The sequence below is a fragment of the Gossypium hirsutum genome, chromosome D10, assembly GCF_007990345.1.
Source record: "Gossypium hirsutum isolate 1008001.06 chromosome D10, Gossypium_hirsutum_v2.1, whole genome shotgun sequence".
Taxonomy (NCBI): domain Eukaryota; kingdom Viridiplantae; phylum Streptophyta; class Magnoliopsida; order Malvales; family Malvaceae; genus Gossypium; species Gossypium hirsutum.
Window position 1 is genome coordinate 30211923 of NC_053446.1, and position 15794 is coordinate 30227716.

Below are 15794 nucleotides of genomic sequence, written 5' to 3' on the forward strand. Positions count from 1 at the left end.
TATTTTAAAAGAAGGAAGAAGAAGAAGAACCCTCTATCTCTAAGCCCATACACATATATAGATAGCCCAATTTCACCTATAAGAGCTCAACACATGTCACCTGAATTCAGAGCTTGTCTTTCATATTGGTTTACAGAATCAGAGAATGAAATAAATGAAAATCCAATGTTTTAAATACCCAATTACTCAATTCATTTGACTCCTAACTAAATTACCTTGTATCATGACTTGAATAGTGCCTCAGACATACAAGTGCACATTATACCTTTGGCGTGGACTCATACCATAACTACCTTTTTACTTTCCTATTATTATTTTCCAATTAACTTAGCAATCTGACACATAACCATCATTAACTTAAACATTGCTTAGAACACTCATCCTATACGCAAAAAGAAGTACTAGGGCGAATACTACTTCGCCATACAGAATATTTTGAAACTACGCGCCATAACCTTGAATTCACCAGAACTGGGATGTTACAAATGAGTTCAACAGTAGCCAACCTTCCAAGATCCTTGGCCTCCTCAATAGTTGTAGCCTTGATAAAGTATCTCTTAGGAAGAGATCTTATCTTCATCTTGGCTAGTTTGTAATTAGAGTATTCTTCTCCAAGTTGAAACACCTGGTTTGAAAGATCACAAAGCTTTGCATAAAACTCTCCTATAGTCTCTGATTTTAGCTTTCTCAGGTTTTAAAATCAGGGGTTAGCATCTGCATATTTGATTGTTTAACAGTGGAGGCACGTTCATGAGGAATCTCCAAAATATAGTAAGCAAATTTGGAAATAGTATTTTTATCAATCCTTTTGAATTCCTACAAGTCTACTCCACAGAAGATGACGTATAAAGCTTTGGAGTTGGAATTGGTAACCTTTTCTTCTTATTGGCTCTCTATACCACAAGCTTAGCCACTCTCACATTCTCAATATCCATCATGGGTGGCTCCCATCTAATAAGAACAATTCGTCAGGCATGCTCATTAATGGATTTTATCCATGGCTTCATGCGTGCTTTCCAGTTTGCATAATGGTCAATCTCTAGCATTGGGGGACATGATGTAGATAAACCTTCCATATCTTGAATTTAGCAACACTGGGAATCTCCACTAGCTATATTAAGTAGAAAGCTCTAATACCAAATGTTAATCTAAATGCAACAGCTAATAAACAAGCTAAGTGCTATAAGAAGTGATTGGGGAAGTTGACATTTCTTCAAGCACTATGAAACAATGAACAAAAATAGGGGACACAAAAATTGTTTATGCAATTTGATTTCCCTACATCTGTAAAACTTAGCTCAATGAGAAATATCCACTATCTTCAACACTTACAAGAAGTGAACCTAAATCTATCACACCTTAGTGACAATTTCCTCACTTTTGTACCATTGAAGATTGATACTTTCACTGTTAAATTCACCCGTGTAAACTTAGCTTGTAAAACCATAATACTTAGATTTTTACAATCAAATACACTCTCACAAATAATGTTCCTAACTTGAACATATTAACTTTTCTCAATAATCAGTACATAAACCTATACAAGTCTCTCAATTATATAAAGTTTCTCGAGACTTGCTAACATAATGAAGATCTATATCAATCCCTATCAAACAACTAAACTTGTTGAATACAATAGAATAATAACAAAAAAGGTAAAAAAGGATTGTTGACAATTAAGTCTTCAAATTTGATTCAACTTCCTTGATCCAATAGATTAGATAGGCATGATTCGATTCGATTCCTTAAACAAATTTCCCGAAGTGATTTCATTGATAGGCGAGATACAAACCACAATATTAGCACAACCCAAAAATCTTGTTCTAAATTGCTATTCACCTAAATATGGAAACAATCCAACCTATGACAATGCTTCAAGAAGTGGGACTTATTCAAGTACGTCTTAGTCATTCCATTTTTTTTAACACAAGGCACATAAACTTGTAGATAAGTTGAGAAGTATATTCCATAGCCAAAATGTCACACTCAATATGCTACATTTTACTTTTCTTTTGTTTTTTGCCTATTAAAGTTTAGGTGAGAAGTAACAGGTTAACAACAATACTTATAGATCACTTGTCAAAGGAGGACAACAGTACTTACAAATTTCAGTATTGGTTTTCTGGTCGGATTCTAGGTTTGCCAATATCCTAATTGTAGCGTCTTGTTTGGTGAGAAAAGAAGAAATTGGTGAAAGAAAAAAAAATGAAAGCATAAACAGCGAAAGGAAAGAATATAAAGAAAAAATTACCTAACCACGTGAAAAATTTAAATGAAAATTTCACGTCAATTTTTCGTAAAAAAAAATCTAACTACAACTAACGGGAGGTGAGAAATATTTAATTTTGAAAAATTCAATAACTAAATCGAAAAAATTAATAACTAAGTGACCAAAATAGAATGGAGTCAATAATTTAATGACTATTTTTGTACTTTACCTTAACAAATTTAACTCTTCAATATTTACAAGTCCTACCAATTTTATCACAATTCTAAATGTTTAAACAAATTTAAGCAACAACTTCACACTTTCAGTCAATTTAGTTTTGATTCTTAAGCGTGAAAAATTAAAAATTTTAAAAATAATTTAAAAGATACATAAAATAATAAAAAAAAAGTTATAAAAATACATACATAAGAATCTATAAAATTTAATTAAAAAATTATAAAAATATTTTATAAATATTTTAAAAATACATAAAATTCTATAAAAAATTCTATAAATATTTTATGTTATTAAATATTTTTTATATTAAATATTTTAATGTTAAATATTTTAATGTTAAATTAATTATTTAAAACAAACACGGTGCCAAGGCACCTGAATTTCGTTTTTTTTTTGGACGAAAAGGCACCTCAATTAAAACTAGACTAATTGTCCTTAAAATAAAAACCTAGGACTAATTAACATAAATACAATAATATAATCTATTAGTATAATGAAAAATTACATATATCCCATATATCCGACACAACCCTCCCTGAATTCGGATAAAATATCTGCTCTAAGAATGACTATATTCATTTTTTGCATGTTATATCCCTGAGCAGTTAAAACAGCTTCTCCTTCACCTGCCAGTACAGCTTCAAATTTTACTGAAACGGGTTAAAAGCAAGCAAAAAACAACTTTAACATTTTCCTTCTTTTTACATACATGAGTAGGATGATCAGCATGTACATTGCAATGAAGAATTCCCGAAGCACGCTGTTTTATTTGCGATTTTTCTAACTCGTGTTTCGGGAAGAGACAATGAAAATGTTGCCGGCGAAATCACAATTCTGTCCATCATATTTATTTTAGGGGCCTCAATAATTGCTTTAGGTGGAGATAATACCCATTGCATACTCCATATTGCAAGAGGCCTCATGTATATAAGTGATCGGTAATGCCCATTGGTTGTCCAACCTTCCGGTGTCTGGAACCAGTATCTGTTTGCAAAAGAAATCGGAAATAAATAGAGATTCTCACACCACAATCATTTTGATGGGATAGCAGTGAAATTAGCAAGCTATTGATGGCTATTGTCACCAATGATAATGTAAGATCCTCATGTTAAACACTTACCCGAAACCCTCTTCTGACCAGCCTGCAATGAAAATACCTTCAGCTGTAGTGAATGCTTCTTCCTCCATTCCAGCAAGAAGCATATTTGCCGCAACAGCATAGGTAACACCGGTCCATACTTCACGTGACTGCATACAAGACTCATCCACTTTTCCATTCGGATGCATTCCGTTTACAGCACCCATCCTGCCTCCTTTAACTTTCATCACATTGAAATCAAATATTTTCTGAAGAGAACTTCTTGTTTTGAACTCATCAAAGATGGGACCCAAGCCTGAAGATGATGTGTACCATTGTCCTGCCAGTTGGTCTGCTTGTATCGACTTACTATTACTACTAGACCCACTGTCATAGTTGAAATAAGAACCATTCCATAGTTTCTTCTCAAATGCTGATTTTGCACTAAAAAATTTGGTTTTGCATGTTTCAGCAAAGAACTTATCGCCTAGCCGCTGGGCCATTGCAGCAGCAGCTTGGAGCGCGGCAAGCCATAAGCAACCACAGTAAGCACTCACACCATGAACAGTCCAAGCATCGTATGTTTGATCTGGAAATCCATCATTTTCAATGAGGCCATCATCGTCTCTATCAAATTGTTCCATGTATTCCATTGCAGTGCGTACAGCAGGCCAAACTTCAATACCAAATGCCATATCTCCTGTGGCAGCAAAATCTCTGTACACTTGAAGCACAAACTTGGAATTCAGATCCTTCCATTTGCTTGTATCATGTATATTATATGCATTCATTTCATTCCAAGGATCATGTGTCCCTAGATCATGAGGGACAGCTCCTCTAACCTTACGAATTCCGTAATTACCCTCTGCTAGAAACTTTACTTTCCTTCCATCCTCAGATAAAACTGCTTTGGCGAAGTCACGTTGAATATTGAGTTCAATTTTGGGAAAAAGCTCAAGAAGGGCAAATGATGCATAGAAATGTACATCGTAAGTGCACCACATGATATATTCAACTCCTTCCAAGTACAGGAACCTACCAACATCTTCATTGCCATCAAGTTGATCCTCCGTTTTCAAGTGATGCGAGAAGTGCTTGCAGCTTCGTTTTTTCCTGGGAATAGTTGAACTGCCATTCTGTTTTAACCCAACACCGGTTGAACTGTTGCAACCACTTGTACTAGTATGTTCAAACCCAGTACTATGCCTACAATTCATTTCAGCTTCAGTTACTTTTATATTTTTGCTTTCTACTTTTATTGGTGGATCTTGATCACTTTTCACATCTGCAGATGGCGAGGAAGAATCTGCCAAGTGTTTGAATAAGTTAGCAACCTTTACTGACCAAGGTGTTGGTATGGGTTTTTGCCAGTATACAAGAGACTACAAGTTACAGGATGCAAAAATTAATTTAAGCTAAACCAACATGTTAAAAACTGGGCACCTAGTATGAGTACCTATCCAAACAGTTCCACCAGCAACCAAAAAGTAGAGCTCATTAAACAGAGTGAATTTATACCTGCAAATAAAAGACAAAGATTAGCTAACTAACATGATATAGGAAGATATATCTATAACTAAACACATTTTTTTTCTGGTGGCTTATAAGCATCAAATAACAATATCAGACCAAAAATACACTGATGTTATGTTTGGTTGGAGTATTATTTGTACCACATGTTTTAGTCATTAGTTAGCTATAAACTAATACAATTAGTAATTTTTAGCCACTCACATGAATTTTTTGAAGAGGTCTTATTTTTTACAAGAGTTTTTACTCATCTTTCTAATTTGCATGTTTAAATTTGTACTTCTTATTCTTTATTTCATGTCTAACTATTGTAGAACATACGTGTTAAATAAGCTTTTTCCTCATGTTATTACACTAGTAAGCAAACGGAGCATGGATGCTGTGTTCTCTGAGACAGAATTTGCAGAACAATGATTATGCAGCTTCAAAGGCATAAATCAAATTGATTAAGGAGTAGTAAAAACCCCTAGAGAGAGTCAAAGATGCATGGTATTCTATGTCCCACCTTGACCTTGACCTCCATCTCCCAATTTCATCTCATTCACTTTCTTCCTAGCAAATAAGGACGGAGAAACATGTGCTCATGGATACATTTTCATGTCTATTTTTGCACCAGCAATGCATTGAGTTGTTATATAAATGTATTACATGCATTACATACACCCTCTCCTTACATCTAGTACCCAAATGGGAAAGAGAAAGGTTTTCCTGCATGCTAAGATTCATTCTTTATGGACAATCTAAATTAAAATAAGAGGAGGGTGAAAGATAAGATTGATGTAAAAAATAAAAGGTTGCACGGAATGTTACCATTCTGGCAGCCTTATATCCTCGAGGATAGGGCTTTGCCATTTCTCAATCTCTTCTTCCCAATGCTTGTAATCTACAAGCAATCAATCAAAATGCTATAGGTCTTAGGTTCAAATATGAAGTTAATAGACATTTACTAGTATCACTTAAAAGGTTCTGAAAACAAAAGCAGAAATTTATATTGAAAAGCATGGTTCCAAATAAACAATGACTTGTAAAAAGAGGATACTCCAAGATAATAAAAGGATATTCAAACCAGATCCATACTTGTTAGTGCATCATGAACCAAGTCCACAGCTGCTCTTTCAGATATGCCATAGAATTTTGTGTATCTCCTGTAAGGAAAGGGAAAATTTAGAGAGGATTACATAAGATGACTGACTACAAAGAGCAAAACAGATATTGCTAGATTTAAAAACATCAGATGTCCACTAGATCAGCAACATATTAGCTATCTCCCAGGAAAAAAGGTACAGCTTCAACATCCTGATGTAAAAGGAAAAGTTAACGGAGACAGATGGTAGAGACTAATAATAGGTGTTTCTCAGAGCTGTAAAGTTTTGAATTTATTGTGGCGTTAAATTCATGTTGGCCGTAGCTGCTTTAAAGAGACAATACCACTAACATCCGATCCCAGCTCTGTAGTGAACACAGCAAACTAAATACCTGAGCATGGATTAATGATTGAAGGATAAGGAAAAAGGTGCATTGTAAATACCGATGGTATGAGCTCCCTTTCGAAAACTTTATTTTTGGAGAAGACCAAGCAAGAGCAAATGCAATGGTGCACTTTCCATGAGGTTCCACCCAAGCAGAGGCTGAAACTGCAGCACACAATGTCTCTCCAGGTGATGAAGGCATGCTTGGTCCAATATTGAAATTTTCACGATCAAATTGTCCATCCTTTGTATAGAAAACAACAATTTAACTCTCAGGGGGTCAGCAAAATTCATAGGATAGCCATAAGGGATGGAAAACCTCTAAAGAGTACAGTGATTCTATTAGGAATTCATGAAGCAAAGATTTATGCTTTGGACTGAATTCCATAATAAAATTGCAGCTAGGAAGATTGATGAAATGAAAAGGCAGGTAGACAGCCTTTTACACGAAACAGTACCTGCATCATTTTTCCCCACATCTTCCTTGCTGTTATAAAACTTCCTTCAGTTAGACCAAAACAGGGTAGAACTGTTACATTGACATTCTGTGTTTCAGATGCAGCAACCGCAAAAGTGACAGGAGGGTTCCCCTTAGCAGTCCTGTGAAATGGCCAAAATTCTTAGAAACGCTTGAAATCAAGTCATAATGTAAGCAATATATACAAATTATTTATGCATATATATCATGAATCAAAGAAAAACACAAACAAAGATAACAGGAGACAATATGAGGGATGGTTAATGTCTTCTTTGGCCCCTGAACAAAGTAATTTGTCCAATGTGATACCTATAGTTTAAATATGTACAATGTTGCACTATTGGTTCGTTTAACAATATAACCCACTCCTCCAAACATTCTTAACTCTCAATGATGGTCATTGACCAATCATATGATGGCACATGGCAAAATACCATCCCATCAAGCATAATTAGTTTCATGATCCTACTTGGCATTGACATGTTAGACTCGTTGAAACAATAAGGAATATTTAAAGTGAAAAAACAAAAACAAAAATGTAAAAAAGTTCAAACCCTTTATTCTTAACAATACAAGTTGAAAGGTTTCAAAAAAGGAATGTTTATTTGGAAAATTTTCAAATTTTCCTTCATTTCTCAAATACAAGGAATACTTTCAGAAAAATTAGTTTTTTTCCTTTCTCTTACTTTATCCTCTCTTTTCTCCAACAAGAAAATAAAATATTTTCCAACAACAAAGGGAGAGAAGAGAGACCAAAATATAGGTAAAATATTTTTTATTTCTTTTAAAATAAAATTGACTAAAAATTTTTATGCTTAAAAATAATAACACAGGGCAATGTCATCTATACAAATTGCTACTGATGTTGTGGCAAACTTATGCCACGTCTCATCTTAAGACTGGCCAGAATCAACACTATCTGGGTCAAAACTGTAAGAAGAATGAAGTGCATCGGTAGGCCAGCTGATGTTCATTTTTAAAGTAACATATATCACACTAGACCATTTAAAATAAATACTCTGAAGCCCAAACATGAACAAATAGTATCTCACTGCCAACGGTGAAGAAAATGTCCAAGAAGCTTATAGATTGGAGGAACATTTCAATGCTAATTAAAAAACAAGGCAAATTTAAAGAAAAGAACATGAAATATATAATATTTTCCACAGAGCAAGGAAAAACTTAATAATAAAGGAGTTAAGCAAGCTAATTTTAATTTTAATATTCTATGATTCTCGAAAATTCAAGGTCTCAAGTTCTCAAGGAATGACATTGTGAGAAGGAAGAAAGAAGTTTCAGGAAGAGACAATAAGAACATTGACGAGGAATCCTTCTTGAAAGATCTAGTCATTCTATAATAATAATAATAATAATAAAAATAATAATAATAATAATAATACGCAAAATACAATACAACTGGTTTGAGTTTTTGGTTGTTGCATATAAGCCTCCTGTATTTCTTTCAAGCACCTAAGGCATTCACACAAATATATAGAGAAGGTAGCGGATAAAAAATTTGCAGTTTTTTGTAATATCTAAATCCAAATCCACAAATCTACGATAAGATCTGAATCTATTTATTATCCGTATTAAATCCAAATATAACTCTTAGAATCCAAATCCTAATCAAGTAAATTATCTGTCCAACATTCAAATCACAAAATATTTGAATTTATAAGTCAAAAAATAAATAAAAATTGTACAAAGTAAAGAGAATAATAGAGTCAGATATTTGAATTCGTTATCCACAAAAGTGAAGTGGATGCGAATAATGGATATCCAAATTTGTATCTGTTATTCGCAAAAATAAGCGAATTCATAGAATGGATATCAAAATCTGAATATTATGCGGATCCAGAATATCTAAATCCACGAAAAGCAAATCAGATATCCACAAATATCGAAATCTGCACTATCCATTTTCATCTCTACTAACATGCGAAGCAGGTTTCATGAGACAAGGTAAATTGAACGGTTTGTGCCTTTTCACATCTAGAAAAAATTAGGCAACTAGTGATTTCTCTCCGACACTTTAGAAATGCAATAATCAGGCATTCCCCTTCACATCAACATTCCTAGTAATGAATCATGTCTCCAAGTTTTAACAAAAAAGAGAAAGAACGGTGTCCAAACTTTCTTATTGTTCTATCTCAAAGTTTGTGCGAAGGGTTTCTGCAACGTGCCATTGGAAAATGTAGAGTTCTCAAATCTTTTCATTTTCGAGAAAATGTCATACAACTTTTTCTACCAGCACAAATATGTTAATATAACCCAAAAGAACATAGCCCAACTTAATTAGATAACTATCCTATCCACTTACAATGTAGTGTGTGCGACTTTTTTTTTAACTTCACAAGCATAGTTAAGAATCCAACCCATACACCTTTTATTAATTTTTATTTTTCTAAATATAATCCTAGTATGAAAACATATGTTTGATTCTTGACTTTGCTCATAGAGTTAAAAAAATCCCTTAGCAATGGATAAAATACAAATCTAATTTAATTTATATTTTTAGTAAATTATGTAATTTGATTAAGCCACTAATTGTCATTAGTGAAACATAACCTTTTCTTTTAGATTTCATTTCTTCCCAAGGTCAAATATTGTCAACAAGAGCAAAGCCAGAAAACTGCTTTAGGGGAGCCAGAAATGAATAATAATTTCTTTTTTGTGGGGGCAAAGTGCAATTTTACCATTATATTAACTTTTGATTTTAGAAACGATTGGTGGCTTATTTAAGAGTCTAACATAGTCGCATTGTATTTTGCTCCTTTTTCCATTTCTTTTTGTCCCCATTATTTGTGAGTTGTCTTTTTCTCTATTTCCATTTATGTTCCCATTATTTGCGAGTTAGTGTGTAGTTAAAAGGGCTGAGACTTGGATGGAACTACCAAGAGAAATCAGCAAACCAACCATCATATATAGCTATAAGGGTTTGATGACTTGCTTGTGATGAAGAAGTACGCCAGAAACTCCATCTTCACCTCTATCAAATAAAACGGAAGGAAGTTAAGATATTTTCCAAAGTGCATGGTTCAAATGGAAAGAACATACACAATAGATACTAACATGAATGGTTCATTGACATGATCTCCTGATAAGTGTGAAATTCCACCAATTGAATTCTGCAGAAACAAAGATTGATTAATGAACATACAAGCACCTGTATTACCATTGATTTGAGTAAAACTATACAAGTTTGAACATAGAATATGAACTACCGCCCAAGTGAAGAGTAAGCTGACTTTTGCCCTTTCTTTTCCAGTATTCACCAACTGCAATAGAATAAGTAATGGTCAAGTAAGGAATGAAACAAAGAAATGGGCCATTAAATATTCTCAGAAATAACCAATTACAGATCAATTCTAAATTGGTACATAAGACCAAAACCTGTTGTAACAAGTCATTAAATTCTTGAAATTAGATGCTTAATAAACATACCGTGTAGACAAAAACAGCTGTTGGAAGACTGCTGTCCCTATAATCATGTGGCACAAAAGGTGATATCTGTCGACAGGACACTTTTAGGTCTGGATCTGGTTCACCTGAAAAAGTAACAGATTGTTCAAAACAAGATTCAAGGAAAAATAAAGACTTCTAAAAACAAAGAAAGTTTGAATAATACCATCATATATTGTCCATGCTCTAGGAAACAAAGCATGGTATGTAGAATGCTGACCATTCAGATTCCATCCCCATGAAGAAATACCCTCATCACTAGTTTTGCTGAGAAAGCATACAACTAACATTACACTTACAATCTACACAATCTCTAATAAAGAAAATTGTCCCAAACTTCAAAAAGATGATGAAAGAAAGAAAAATCCCTATTCCTTAAATCTAGGCAAGCCCCAAAAAGTACGATGGAACCTTTCTAATTTCTCAAGAAAAATAAATTAATATAAAGGCACTTCGAATACACAAAATACACCATCATGAAGGACACTGCATATTTAACAATGAATTAACACACCCTCCCAAAGAACCCTCTCCCTTCCCTTTTCCACTGAGCACTCGTCCCAACTCTGAAAAGGAGATTGCTTATCAACCATGAAGTAGCTAGCATTTCCTTACCAAATAATTTTAGAAAGGAAGAGGAAGTTCAGAGATCAAATACCAAGCTCGATAAATAAATAAGTACCAAGCTGAAGGCAATTTTGCAGTAAAAAAATGACGAAGCAATGAAGTTTTAATGTTATAAATAAAATGCAAGAACTAGAACATAGAAATCAAACTGGATACTATTTGCTCAATCAAATTTTGAATAGAATTTTCCCAGGTAACAATTTTCATAATTATCAAAACCTGCAGCTCTAGGTTCTCATAAGGATATTAACAGCTAAAATTAATGACATGCAAAATTTTCAGTTAGTTGAATAGGTATCAACTGCTGCCCCTTGATATGATGATATTCACAAAGTGAAACAAACAAGGATAGAATGACCAAAGAAGATAATCAACAAAGTACACAAAGTAGGAGAGCTACTGACTTACATGCACATCATCAAATTAATTTTGCAAGCCACGGATATATATGATGCACCAGTCAAAGTTTGTTGTTAAATGCATAATTACAGGTCTCGTATACCACTTGAGGTGAACCTCATATACAACCAGTCAATAAAAACATGAAAAATATCTATTTCTTTTAGCTCACAAAAATGAAAAGATATACAAGTATCCATTTTCTTTTAGAATGATTGTAGTATTGCTTAACAGGGTTTTCTTTCTTACCCTAGTCCTTCATGCTGTCCGGGAGCCAAAACTGATGCGTACTTCTTATTCCCTCCATCGCGAGATATAAATATCTACAATATCAGAAATAAATCAAACCAGCAAGAAGAAGAAATTCTGGTTTAACATTTCTTGAGCTATTTTTTATTTTTTGTAATCCCTTATCTGGGGGGACTGGCCATATCTGTTTCATAAATTTAAGTTGGAAAAACTGCAACCATAATCTACTAATAAAATAATATTGAATAATTGATGGTGCACAGCAACTACATGATTGGTGCTAGATTTAAAATGAAAAAGAATGTCATCTTATAAAATTCAAATATTGCCTCTCAAAACCTTTTAACGAAAATGTCAATTTGTCTCATCAGAAGAAAAATTCAAGTTCAATGCATATACATGAGTTCAGCTGATAGTCCTAAAACCATATGTTGACCGATCTTATATTATATACATATTTTTGGTTTTGGATCATTCTCTTGAAATAAATCAGTTAAAAACTCATAAAAAAATATAACACGAACAAGTAAATAAGTAGAAGGGCAGAGCTTTACAGAAAATTGATTAGCCATAACAGGTGAAATGTTGCAAGTTCCAGGGATAATTTGCCATTGCCTGAACTCACCTCTGAAACCCCTGGATATACTGCCACTCCTGCAACATGATTTGCCACCATTAGAGTACATGAAAAGTTCCAGCACTAAGAACTGAATGTAGCTAACCAGATTAAATACCCCATCCCTCCCAGTGGAACTCCTTGAGATGCAGATGGCTTACAACTTTCTCGGGTAAAAGGGTCAATGGGTGCTTTCTGCACATAATCATGCGATAATATAAAAAAGAAAAACTCAGAAAACATCTTCATCCTGCAGTTGTGCTATCTAGGAAATAATAACCTATTTCTAGAAACTAAAAGGTGGAAAGAATATCAAATGAGTGTAAACTGAATTAAACAAGAGAATTACCCTTCCATGAGAAGCCTCTTCCCTGACATAGGACCATAGACGTATGCCTAATCGCACCTAAGATTTCAAAATTCCCAGACCAAGGTAACCAGTACAGGATATCAAGCATACTTGCTATACAGAATTAATTATCTCTTATCTGGAATCAGTCAAGCAGGGTCTTCTATCACTTACCATCTGTATTGCTTCCATAAATGTAACACTGAATTCTTTAAGAATATTAGCATGGCTGTTTAACCTTCTTCTCCAAGCTTGTTTTGGTGGGGCAGCACTATCAAAATTAAACTATAGAGAACCAAACCAAAAAATTCACTAAAATCAGTACAGAAGAAAGCTTAAATTAATCTGAAATAAAAACCACGATTATCATGTCAAATAAAATAGTTCTCATATAAAAGAGATGTGGCATTGAAGACCCAAAATTAAATCAAAATGTCACTTTTAGTCCTTTTACTCAGTCATATGTATGCAGACGGAATATTGTCATATTGCTGATTTAAGATTATCAGATATGAAATAATATCAGGCAGAACCAACTGTATTAATTTGAGAAGAATCACTGTCAATCTCTTCCCTACAGTTGAAACGAATACTGAAATGATTCTAATTGGCATCAAGTTCAAAACGTTTTTTCTTACTTCTAACAATTTACAGGTTTTTGACCAGACACCAGCCGCAAAAATCAACTAATCGTATCTATGGCATGAATCGTATCAGGCCAGCGATCCCTTTTTTTTCCTGAATTTTGACGAGACGCAAGCTCGCAGTCAAGCTCTCATTAATGGTAAATACATAGAAAAAGGATCATTTCCAAATATTTAAGTAAAAATTTAATTAAATAGTTCCTAAGGCATGTCTTATATGCTATCTACAAAATCAAGCGCGATGATTGAATTAAATAAGAGGCAGAAAATATACAAAATAAATAGTTCAAATTTTCTACAAAATGAATTTGAACCTTATTACTTTAGGATAGAACTAATTCTGTGGAAAAACAACCTTGCTCCTCTTAACTTTTAGACTACTACTATTTTTTTTCCTCCGCTTTTACACATTTTCTCAGGAACCAAACAGAACGAAATCAACTTAGAAAAAAAGAACGCCATAATCAACAAAGTTATCCCCGTTAATATTAAGAAAAGAAAAGAGGCAAAACAAAAAACTTACCAATTGTAAAGTATTACGGCTGACATATTCTTCAGGCGGCCATGAATTCTTTTTAGAATGAAATAAGTTTCCAGTAACCATGTTGACTAATCAAAATTCAAATTTCCACTCCAATAATGTCCTGTCCCTTCTCTTTAGTTATATGCTTCCCAAATTCATGCGATCAACAAAAGAAAAGGAAAAATAAATAAATGCAAAAGAACTTGGGAGAAAAAGCCTCCTATACTCGAAAGATCTCTTATTTATATTTTAAAAAAAGAAAAGAATAGAAAAGGAATGGAAATGCTAAATCAGAGAATCGCGGGATCAGATATGTAGGGGTACTTTAGATTTCCGTGTAGAAAAACTGGAGAAGCGTTAAGCATTCGTGGCGGCTTTTTTGGGATATAAAAATGGAAAAAGAGGAGAAATAAAAATTTAAAATGAAAGAAAGAGAGAGAATGAAGAGGGGACGGGTGGAGCCGTAGGGTTGGCGCGTGGAAGAGCCATTTGGACTTTGGAGCCTTGTCAGCTCTCATGGATCGCCAGGTGGGTGTCAACGCCACAATAAAGTCCAATTTCTTTCATTTTTTATTTATTTGTTAATATCATATTTCATCCAAGTTCAAAATACAATAATAATGTTAGGTTAAAATTTTGGTTTATTATCAACTTGTATATTAAAACATTATGAAAAATTTTTACTAAAAAACATGTTTTTATAATAGTATAATTTATTTTTTAAATAAAAAATATTTTAATAATTTTTCAATTTAGTTATATACATTAGTATTTTTTTATCGGAGTATGTACATACACCAATTGGATTAAAAGCTTAAGATAAGTATAGATGTTGATAACTTGATTCTTAGCCAAGTGTCGTATTTTCAAAACATATAAATTAAAAACAACAAATATTTTTAAAATTTTATTAATTATATTTTTTTGAAAATGTGAAAAATTTTGAAATTTTGATTTTTCCTAGAAGGAAAAGAACAGGTAAAAGGGCGTTGCGTGATAGCTGCCTCCAATGGGTGAGGATGTGGGGTCATCTTTCTTTTTGGTCTTAAAAAGAATATGGTGGAGTTTTTTTCTAATTAAAATTAAAAATGAAAACAAAAGTAAAAATAAGAAAATTTTTATTTGATTATTTGCTAATTTAGTGGGCGGTGCGAACTTGAGATAATATGCGGTTGTGTCGTGTGGTGTTTGTCTGGACCGCATCGCATAGCGTCCCACGCAGTGAGCAACTAACTAATTCTACTGTTTTTCCATTTTCCATACCACCTGCTCTCGGGACAAATAACAAGATCCACTTGCTTGATTTGTTCATATGTTACTAATAATTAAAAGGGTAAACTATACCATTAGTCATTAAATTATGGGTAAGTTTTCATTTTAGTCGCTTAATAAAAAAAGTTATAATTTGATCACTGGATTATTTAAAAGTTTTCATTTAAGTCACTATACTATTAAAATCAATGTTATAGTTTTTTTTGTTCATACTACCGACACCAATAGAAAGCTTTTTTTCCTCTTATCTTTTATAGTTCAATTTTTTTTTTATGAAACAATTTTGGAAGTCACAATTTGCGAACCAACATTCAAATAACTTTTTTCTTTAATCTTTGACATTAACTATCAAATCAACTTGGATCTAAGGTATGTCCTACTCGTCGATGGGTACTGATCCACTATATCGATCATCGAATCGTCGCTTGGAGCTCACTGGCGAAACTTTAAAAAAAATTAATCTAGTGACTTAAATAAAAACTTTTGAATAGTTCAATGACTTAAATGAAAACTTTCGAATAGTTTAATGATCAAATTGTAACTTTCTTTAGTTAAGTGACTGAAATGAAAATTTACCCATAGTTTAGTGACTAATAGTGTAGTTTACCCATAAGTTGAAGAGTTAATTGCATTAGACATCATTAAATTATAC

The 15794-nt window shown here is 33.2% G+C and overlaps 1 protein-coding gene across 5 annotated transcripts; it reads right to left on the minus strand.

Annotated features, from left to right (window-relative positions):
* Window positions 1-2910: 2910 nt before the first annotated feature.
* On the minus strand, window positions 2911-14257 carry LOC107914844 (non-lysosomal glucosylceramidase). 5 transcript variants are annotated; one of them, XM_016843888.2, is made up of 18 exons: window positions 13871-14257; window positions 12878-12988; window positions 12704-12760; window positions 12473-12549; window positions 12293-12392; window positions 11739-11812; window positions 10630-10730; window positions 10446-10549; window positions 10226-10279; window positions 10074-10129; window positions 9952-9990; window positions 6982-7123; window positions 6583-6767; window positions 6132-6199; window positions 5865-5937; window positions 4981-5042; window positions 3567-4830; window positions 2911-3430 (listed from the first exon to the last, which is right to left on the minus strand). In XM_016843888.2, exons 1-18 carry the CDS (start codon window positions 13949-13951, stop codon window positions 3169-3171), a joined length of 2910 nt encoding a protein of 969 aa, XP_016699377.1. In that variant the 5' UTR covers window positions 13952-14257; the 3' UTR covers window positions 2911-3168. The 5 variants fall into 5 exon arrangements, with proteins under 5 accessions (XP_016699377.1, XP_016699378.1, XP_040958256.1 ...); XM_016843889.2 differs by having other exon boundaries at window positions 12364-12392; window positions 13871-13906; XM_041102322.1 differs by lacking the exons at window positions 12473-12549; window positions 13871-14257 and having other exon boundaries at window positions 12364-12392; window positions 12878-12992.
* Between the last annotated feature and the right edge of the window lie 1537 nt (window positions 14258-15794).

Excerpts from the sequence above, each read along its gene's own strand:
- LOC107914844 (XM_016843888.2), bottom strand. The coding sequence starts at position 13,951 with ATGGTTACTGGAAACTTATTTCATTCTAAAAAGAATTCATGGCCGCCT. Across the intron at positions 10,550-10,629 it reads AGCATGGACAATATATGATG|GTGAACCAGATCCAGACCTA; the intron begins GTATTATTCAAA and ends TTACTTTTTCAG. Across the intron at positions 6,200-6,582 it reads AAAGGGAGCTCATACCATCG|GAGATACACAAAATTCTATG; the intron begins GTATTTACAATG and ends CTTTCCTTACAG.